We start from the raw sequence: 9,455 nt of genomic DNA, 5'->3' as shown, positions 1-9,455 counted from the left end.
TATATATATATATATATATATATATATATATATATATAAATATTTTTTTTTAATATTACTCCTACTACATATATTGCAAGGTATTACCTCCTGGTGGTGGAGGATCTGTATTATCGTTTTCTTGTTGTACTTTTGCTATGTTATTCTGTCTAACAAGTTCTAATACTGGACCATAACAATCTTTTGCTTTTGTGGACTTCTTTATTTTTTGCCTAAAAATGAATAATAATTTTGTGTAAACTTGAAGAAAGATTATAAGAATGTTAGAAGTATAAAAATTAAGTGACTTGTGACCAACTGTAATTATAAAAAAACTTACAAATATGGATCCACTGGTGGTAAAGTTCCTTGATTTAATAAGAACATGTCATGAGTTCTTTTTAAAGAACGAAATACCAATGTGTGTACTGAATGTCTTTGAACATCCTGAAATAAGTTCATGGAATGTATACAAAATCAGTAGAAATAGTAGTTTAAAAAAAAATAATTTAAATATACTCACCATATCTTTAATGACTAAGGAAATTGAGTTAAGATTAACTGGGAATAATACCAACAACTTTTAGACAGAAACGGTAAATATACACTGTCAAGAAGAAGCTTGAGAACGACCACGCCGGTGTTTTGCTTCATGCCGCTTTGCGCGATTGTTTCATACGCCATCTGTGCCCATTTTGAAGCTAGAACTGGTAACACGAAGAGAAATTATGAAAAACGTGAATACTATCGATTACCGATTGAGTAGAATGTACATATTGGCTACATAGGGTGCTTTCCAGTTGCAATATCCCTATACACTTTCATGCACACGGCGACACAAATTGCATTCCAATCTTATGGTTCCTGCACACAGAACGCGGTAACATTTGCCGCGCGGTGGAAGTCGCGTAACAGCCAATCAATATGCTGTTTTCCGTAATAACCTTTTAGTTCTTATGGAAAAACAATATATTGATTGGCTGTTGATGGACTTCCGCCGCGTGGCAAGCATTACCGCATCCTGTGTGCAGGAGCCATTAGAGCATATTAGGCTGCGTTCAGATTCCCCACCCGGGTGTATTCTATTACTAGAAGTGCTATAGTATATGTCACATATACTATAGTGTTTCTAGTAATAGAGTGCACCCGGATGAGGAATCTGAACGCACCCTTAGAGATACCAAATTCTGAATCGATTCGATTCTTTCCCCAAAAATAGGCTTATTCGTGTTGTTTGCATTTTTCATATTTAAAATTAGACAGAAGTATATTGGAATGTTTCAAAGAAACAAAAACGAGACAACCAACTCGATTGTTTCTTCTAAGCGTTTGATTAGGTGTCCATCTTTTTTTAAAAGCAAAAAGTATGAAACATGCAAGCAACACGAGCAACACGAGCAACCCTTCTTCCCTAAATTTGTTAGGGAAAGAATTGAATCGATTAAGAATCGGGTATCTCTAGAGCATATATATATGGAAGGGGAATGCTGGCACGAAAGTGTATCCAAGATGTGTGCGAGAGAGAAAGCTATAGTTCCTATTCGTCCTCTGTGCGTATGCATTGAAGTTGACAGGTTAGGTTAGGTTAGAGTTGACAGATGTTATTTTTTTCTCATAGAGCTCTGAGAATTTTTTCAGAATTTTATATTAATTTTCTAGTACTTCAAGAAAATATAAGAAAACGCAAAAAAATGCAGTACTAAAAAGTTGATATAAAATTCTGAAAAAATTCTCCGAGCTCTATGAGAAGAAAATAAACAATTTTTATCTCTTGCTATTTTTCGGTAAAGTTGATAGAATTCAAATAAAAAAAATATTGAAACCAATAATTTTGTAGTCCAGCACAACCTTAGAGCATATATATATGGAGGGGGAAAAGCAAATTGACTAATCACAGTCATTGATTCTTCTTACGGTTCAAGAATCAACGACTATGATTGGTCAATTTGCTTACTGCTTACGTCTTATGGCTCCTGCACACAGGACACGGTAATGCTTGCCGCGCGGCGGAAGTTCGCGCGACAGCCAATCAATATGCTGCTTTCCGTAATAACCTTCTAGCTCTTACGGAAAAACAACATATTGATTGGCTGTCGCGAACTTCCGCCGCGCGGCAAGCATTACCGCGTGCAAGAGCCATAACTCTACTCGATTTATCGGACAGCATTGAGTTGTCATAAATCATGAAAATACTAGATGTTTGTGTCTATCATATTTCTCGGTTCTAGTGAAACTAACTCGTACTTACTCTAACTCGAATTATCGTAAACAGCCTACGTCAAGTATTTTACTTGCCAACCCTGATTCTCACGGAGGAAGAGTATTGAAAATTTTACAATTGAACGCTCAAGTGCGTGCTTGTCAGTGCCGGTGCATTAATATCGTCCGCCGTTAGATTTGATTGTCTAATCTTTGTTTTCTATATTTATATTGTAAGGATTATAATTGTATATAAAAAATTGACATCAAATTTTATTGATTTTTCGTTTAAATAAATAATATAAAACTATGATATATACAAATAAACATTTTTAACTTATTTTAAGGATTAGATTAATAATTAAATTATCAAATTTTTCAAGAAAGATATATATTTACAATTCACTATATTTTAGTCAAACTATGATATTTATCATAATTATGTATTTTTTATCAGCTGACATGTGTAATGGTTACATTTTCATGTGAGTGTAACATTTGTTTTGTATAGATTTACAGAGATGCCAGACATAAAAGTTACACCACTTGGTGCTGGACAAGATGTTGGACGTAGTTGCATTCTTGTCTCAATGGGTGGTAAAAATATCATGCTGGATTGTGGAATGCATATGGGATTTAATGACGAGAGACGTTTCCCAGACTTTTCATATGTAGTATCAGAAGGACCAGCAACCAATTATATTGACTGCGTCATTATCTCTCACTTTCATCTAGATCATTGCGGCGCTCTACCATACTTTACAGAAATGGTAACATGTGTGACAAACATAAATTATCATTTTATAAACAGTTCTTTATTTCTAAAAGTTATATATTTTTCTGTAGGTAGGCTATACTGGACCAATTTACATGACACACCCAACCAAAGCTATTGCGCCAATTTTGCTCGAGGACATGAGAAAAGTTGCAGTGGAACGTAAAGGCGAGAGCAATTTCTTTACATCACAGATGATTAAGGATTGCATGAAAAAAGTTGTCGCAGTCACGCTTCATCAGTCAGTCATGGTCGATCCAGAATTGGAAATAAAAGCATATTATGCAGGGCATGTACTTGGAGCAGCTATGTTTTGGGTTCGTGTCGGGTCACAATCTATTGTGTACACGGGAGACTATAATATGACGCCAGATCGACATTTAGGTGCTGCATGGATAGACAAATGCAGACCTGACTTACTGATATCAGAGTCCACATATGCAACTACAATCAGAGACTCTAAAAGATGTAGGGAAAGAGACTTTCTCAAAAAAGTATGTTATTCACGATTTATATCTATAGTTAACATCAATAATAATCAGTAAGTTTAATAGCTAATTTCCTTCCGAACAGTCTCGAGCAAATACATTTGTTTTAGGTTCACGAGTGTATTGACCGCGGTGGAAAAGTCTTGATCCCCGTGTTCGCTCTCGGTCGTGCCCAGGAATTATGCATACTCCTGGAAACGTATTGGGAAAGAATGAATTTGAAAGTACCCGTTTACTTTGCGCTCGGTCTGACTGAGAAGGCGAATAATTATTATAAAATGTTTATTACCTGGACTAATCAAAAGATTAAGAAAACGTTCGTACAACGAAATATGTTCGACTTTAAGCATATAAAGCCGTTTGATAAAGCGTACATCGATAATCCGGGTGCGATGGTAGTGTTTGCCACACCGGGAATGTTACACGCTGGTTTGTCCCTTCAGATCTTCAAAAAATGGGCACCCAACGAAGCCAACATGGTTATCATGCCAGGTTTTTGCGTGCAAGGTACTGTGGGACACAAAGTCTTGAATGGCACGCGAAGAATAGAATTCGAAAACCGTCAGATTGTGGAGGTGAAGATGGCCGTAGAGTACATGTCTTTCTCTGCTCACGCTGACGCGAAGGGAATAATGCAACTGATACAGTACTGCGAACCGAAGAACATTATATTGGTGCACGGGGAGTTCGCTAAAATGGAATACTTAAAGGAGAAGATTAAGCAAGAATTCGGTACTAACTGTTACAATCCTGCGAACGGTGAGACTTGCGTTATCACGACGACATCTAAAGTGCCGGTAGATGCTTCTCTAGCGTTGCTCAAAACCGAGGCGAAAAGATATTCAGCTCTACCGCCAGATCCGAAGAAACGGAGGCTACTTCACAGTGTTTTAATGTTAAGAGAAGATGGTGTATGTCTGGTAGATGCAGATGAGGTAATTTTTAATATATATAACTCCCTGTGTGTATATTAAGTAAATCGATTGTCGTTTTCATCAGGTTGCGAAAGCCGCTGGTATCACAAAACACGTAGTGCGATTCACATCTACTGTGCAAGTGAGGGATCCTGGTCCAGCGCATGCTACCACTTTGAAACTATTGCAGCCGTTAAAAGAAAGATTGTCAGGTTGGACGGTCCAACTAACAGATGGCTCAATATCAGTTGAGTCAGTTTTAGTGAAGGTAGAAGGAGACGAAGACGATCAGAAGAGTGTCTACGTTTCGTGGACTAATCAAGATGAGGATCTAGGTAGCTATATCCTCGGGTTTCTGCAAACAATGTTAAATTAGAATTAGTAATGCGATGAATCATTATCAAGCGTGAGAGATACTTTTCTAATCTGTGATACTGTAAGAATGTACGAACAATTATAATTTACTTTGCTATAAAAATACTGCGACTATATATAAAACAAAAATATATTTTCAAGTAAAGCAGTGTCGTAAATACTGCTAAATGACGATACAATGTTATTTTCTATGTCTCAAAATGTTTGTACATACTCGAGTAAAATAAGACGAAAAAATACAGAATTTTGAAATAAAATATCATAGCAAATTCACCTGTCACTTTTTCTCAAGCGAGAAAATTTAATTGTAAATATGTTATCTATTTTGAAAATTCGCATAAAAACATCCTACGTTTTTACATATGTAACTATAATATACAATAATTACTATATATTCTATAGGATAAAAACTTGCACACTCTTTAGTAGCTATCTATAACGTATCCTGTGAACGTTTCAAAGATTTTATTAAAAGTAGAATGCAAAATGCAAAAAAATAGTACTATCTTGTTAATGCTCTAATATTGATCTGAAAGTACAAATTTCAGACTAAATTGTTTAAAACTAGGTTACTTATATAAGTCAAAACATATGTGTTTTTGTACATTATTTATAGTAATATGTGTATATACAACCATTAATAAAAATTAACATTTATTTAAGAATGTTTACCACATGTATTATTAATGGACAAATGAAATGGTGAGTAATTTTTCAAAAATTGTACAACTAGTATCAAGTAAAACAGTAAATTTTTATTATATTTAACTGAATATGCGTTCTAGGTACAAAATGGTAAATAAGTACGGGGTGTACTAAACACTTACATGCTTCTTACAAAAATCAGTATTTCAGTACGCAACCAATCAATTATATAGAATGAACAAAGAACTCTTTCAAATATACAATTAATTTCCAACAGTGTTTTTCTGAACGGTCATGCTGTAATTGTTAAAAAAATCATCTGAGCATTTCTAATATCACTACTTTATAACAATAATATAGAATACTTCACTTTGTTCATTTACATAAACAGAGTATGACTAAATATAAACATAATAGTTGCAAGCATTGTTTGTTTTTTAAATGCCCTTAAAATCGTTCATTCATTTGAACGCTGAACGTTCTAAAACTAGACAAAATGTACTCGTAAATAATTTTTATAATGTGCATTTATAAAAATGCATACTCGTTATTCACGAACACACTTTTCCAATATTAAAACGTTCATAAATCTGATGATAAAGGCCTATGTAAACTATGAAAATTCGTCATGTACGCATTACTTTTTAAATTCAGTATAATCGTTAATTTTTGTTAACTTTTATACATAAAACTGGCCTTCAACTTCAACACTCTAGTAAACGTTAATTATTGCACATAAATCGAACAACAAACTTGAACTTTTATATAATGGAACTAATAGTATGATCACTTAAAAAATCTGATGTACCAAGTTCACTATTGATAACAAAATGTAGTATATATTTTATGTATGATATTGCATGTGCACGCGCGAATATGTATTCATGTACTAATTCTGCTCCGCGTACCTTTCTTTAATTATAAAAGGAAAATAAACAGGAAACAAAAATATTAATTAAAATATGAAGTAAAAAAACAATCAAAGTTATGAAGTAATGCAGAACATTGAGTCATGGAATACATTATGCGTAGTAAACGTCATAATTATAAATTATATTCCAATTACAAGGATATCCGTGAGTATCATTCTTATGCATTGATTTAACAGAAATAAAATTTAATATATAAACAATTAATGTCAGTGATTTATAATGCACGATTTTTTGATAACTCTTATAATCGTACAGCGTACAGTTATATATAATTATACCTCTATAAATTATATATATATATATATATTTATATATATATATAACCATCACATACGCCAGTATTTCAAGATATCCATTTAGTCACTACGAGTTTAATTATTTATATTTTCTCCACATAATAAAATATGGTATTTTTTTTTTACAATAAACATTATTCATAGTATTTTCACTTTGTATTAGTCTTTTGAATAGCAAGGTATGCCATTTTATATCTATAGAGCAGTGCTGCATTTGTGCTGCAATTTCATACTTGCACTTCCCATTTTTTTTTCTTTCTTTTTTTAGCCGCCAGTACTCGTATTGCATTAGCGCAGCTTATTTTTCGAAGTTATTTTTTTCCTGAACCACCCTGAAAAAATACAGTAACAGAATGAATATAGTAGATCAAAAACCATACTGGATAAATATATAAAATAATGTTCTATACTTATTCTTCCATTATGTACAATAGATAAATAAACTAATGATTGCAACAAAATGATGCATATTAGTTGAGCCTTGCAAATTTTAAACATCTGTCCAATAAATCAGGAAGAATAATTAGAAGACTGTGGAAGATTACGCACAACAATGTTTATTGGTTAATAAATGAATATATTATTTATTAGTAAGTTACTTTTTTCATTAATGAAAAGTGTTCTTTGCGTTATCTTTCACATTAAAATCTAATATTCAATAGTTTAAAAAAGCGTCTGTAAGCCATGCAGAAAGCAAGTACACACGAAAAATTTCATTAAATTATGTTTAGAAGCAACGTACATATGATACTTAATGTGTATTATGTAAGAAAATAATAAAGACAATAATAAATAAAAAAAGCAAAGCAAAAAATAATAATTATCGGATATTGAACTTATAATACCTAGGTTATTGCACTTAATAATATATATGGTATGTACATATAGTTATCGTTATATTTGGTTAGTATTATTAAAAATTCCGCTTTATTATTATTTATATTGTAAGCAGTGTATTAATATAATGCAAAATGTTTAAAGGCAATATAAGATAATTACGAAAGTGTATATTAAGCAAATGTATATTGATCATAGCTTCCCTAAAGCTATTTAGTTCATTGTGTTAATATCCTTAAAATAAATAAAATTTAGAAAGGAAAAATAATGGGAGATATGTGGAAGAAATAAAAATATATTGTATATTAATATGATTATTGTATAAAAGTATGATCATTTTGATACTGTTACAATAACTAATTAGTTCGGTCAATATAACCGTTCCATTTGCAGTGTACCCTTTACCCCAGTGTTTGTGCTGACAAAAAATTTCATTATATAACTAGGTGTACATTTTTTAGTATCTGATCCGTTTTGTTAATATATCTGTCTCCGTTTCTAAATTTACATTTATATTTTATTATTTATACTAATCAGTATAGTGTTATGATTTTTGTACTTTTCTGCAAAGAAGCATAGCAAAATATATAAGCTATTCATTTTGTTCTTAATATATATACACAAACTATGCGAATTACCAATTTAACAGCCAGTTTCGTAAGTTGTAAATCATAATTGACAAGAATTAAAGATAAGAATAGAAATCATTTTTTTTCTAGTCGTATGTGCTGAGAATACACAAGATGCAGAACATTCATTATATATCATAGTCACAAAATAAAATATAAAGCCAATAATAGGCACTGTGCAACGTGTTATTGGAACATATATGAATATAAGTGAAGCCATATAAACTTACATAGACGAGACATTAATAATATTAAATAATTCATACAATATTTCAAGAAAAGATTATAGGTACAGAGTAATTTTATATACATATATTTACACGATTTTATATATTGCTTACATTATAAATACGGTAAAACATATGGGAATTGATTAAATATTAAGCTTGATATTTTATAATTGACTGAACATGTATTAATGAATTTTTATATTAACGTTAACACACCAAAGCTTATTCAAGATATATGTTCCAAATAATAGACAGACTAACAGTACTATCAATATGGCTCACATTTACTATGCGACGTATTAAAATTATATATATATATTTCCTTGTAATATTAATTACATCATATATTGGTTCTGTTGTTCTTCTTTTAATAAAAAAATATGCAATTTTAAATGTACTCTGATTTAACATTTTCACTTTTACACTACCAGTATTTAATATACATTTAGTCTTTATATTAAAACAATTGTAATTAATGGAGTTGATAATAATGTACGTTATTGGTTTTCAAACTATTGAAAACATTTTTTGTGCTATACTTTGTGGAGTAAATAAAATAATAATATGCAAATACGAAAATTGAAGATAGTGCATTTATGAATACGAATGTAAAAGTTTAATGCTTAACAACAGAACAATGTGTGCGATGAGAAAACAATATTCGTAAAACAACTTATGGTAAGACCCGACATGAATGGCTAGCGGTAATCTACTATTAAATTTTTCGAAAGGCTAGGAGGAAACATTTCAGTATCTCATCTTTAGATTTGCATACCTGCGAATCTGCGCCGTTTTGCCATGGTTTTCTTAGTGGACTGTCGAAACAATCAAAACAGTTAAATTGTTATTGATCACAGAGCAAGCATTTGAACAACAAGGCTATTTTTTCTTATGAATCGTACGACTGCGGAAACCTGTGGTCGTTGAGCATCAATAATATTATATGTTATTAAATCTTATAACAAACACTGGGACAAAGAGACTGTTAAAATTAAACTTTCCAATTTGGGTTACTAGTAGATTAGGGAAGATACGAATGTGGCCCATTGATGAAAAATTGATTTTTCAGATATTAGTCTCCTGACTTTTGTAAAAAGTCGTTGTAGTTACCTCACAAATTCAAATTGTGATTCCATTGTTTTAAACATAAAGAAAT

General features: G+C 31.6%; 3 protein-coding genes across 10 annotated transcripts in view; 1 reads left to right on the top strand and 2 right to left on the bottom strand.

Annotated features, from left to right (window-relative positions):
* Positions 1 to 754, bottom strand: part of LOC116853923 (pleiotropic regulator 1) — a 2,737-nt gene extending 1,983 nt beyond the window's left edge. Inside the window, exons 1-3 of the mRNA XM_032835286.1 lie at positions 503 to 754; positions 320 to 426; positions 88 to 212 (exon numbers count right to left, since the gene is read on the bottom strand). Coding sequence (XP_032691177.1) covers positions 88 to 212; positions 320 to 426; positions 503 to 505 — 235 coding nt within the window. The 5' untranslated portion in view covers positions 506 to 754. The remainder of the gene's footprint in view (positions 1 to 87; positions 213 to 319; positions 427 to 502) is intronic.
* A 1,423-nt stretch (positions 755 to 2,177) lies between these two features.
* Positions 2,178 to 5,392, top strand: LOC116853918 (integrator complex subunit 11). Of its 2 annotated transcripts, none has more exons than XM_032835274.1 (5): positions 2,178 to 2,329; positions 2,690 to 2,948; positions 3,025 to 3,447; positions 3,552 to 4,376; positions 4,441 to 5,392. In XM_032835274.1, the coding sequence occupies exons 2-5, from the start codon at positions 2,700 to 2,702 to the stop codon at positions 4,729 to 4,731; spliced, it is 1,788 nt and encodes a 595-aa protein (XP_032691165.1). In that variant the 5' UTR covers positions 2,178 to 2,329; positions 2,690 to 2,699; the 3' UTR covers positions 4,732 to 5,392. The 2 variants fall into 2 exon arrangements, with proteins under 2 accessions (XP_032691165.1, XP_032691164.1); XM_032835273.1 differs by having other exon boundaries at positions 2,210 to 2,411.
* Positions 5,393 to 5,465: 73 nt separating this feature from the next.
* The window catches only part of LOC116853914 (kinectin-like), a 21,067-nt gene continuing 17,077 nt past the window's right edge, over positions 5,466 to 9,455 (bottom strand). For 6 of the 7 annotated variants that reach the window (XM_032835259.1, XM_032835258.1, XM_032835257.1 and 3 more), the window contains one exon: positions 5,466 to 6,935. In XM_032835259.1, the coding sequence (XP_032691150.1) occupies positions 6,915 to 6,935 (21 nt within the window). In that variant the 3' untranslated portion in view covers positions 5,466 to 6,914. Of the gene's footprint in view, positions 6,936 to 9,074; positions 9,115 to 9,455 lie in introns of all 7 variants that reach the window. The other variant, XM_032835262.1, reaches the window with a different exon arrangement.

This window comes from Odontomachus brunneus, unplaced genomic scaffold, assembly GCF_010583005.1.
Source record: "Odontomachus brunneus isolate Ranch 3 - 2012 unplaced genomic scaffold, Obru_v1 Obru_scaffold_007, whole genome shotgun sequence".
NCBI lineage: Eukaryota > Metazoa > Arthropoda > Insecta > Hymenoptera > Formicidae > Odontomachus > Odontomachus brunneus.
This window is presented reverse-complemented; position numbering and strand designations above follow the sequence as displayed.

What these genes read in the sequence shown, in the direction of transcription:
- LOC116853918 (XM_032835274.1), top strand. Translation starts at nt 2,700, where the DNA reads ATGCCAGACATAAAAGTTACACCACTTGGTGCTGGACAAGATGTTGGA. An exon ending in TACCATACTTTACAGAAATG is followed by an intron (nt 2,949 to 3,024) that starts GTAACATGTGTG and finishes ATTTTTCTGTAG; the next exon opens with GTAGGCTATACTGGACCAAT. An exon ending in GTCTGGTAGATGCAGATGAG is followed by an intron (nt 4,377 to 4,440) that starts GTAATTTTTAAT and finishes CGTTTTCATCAG; the next exon opens with GTTGCGAAAGCCGCTGGTAT.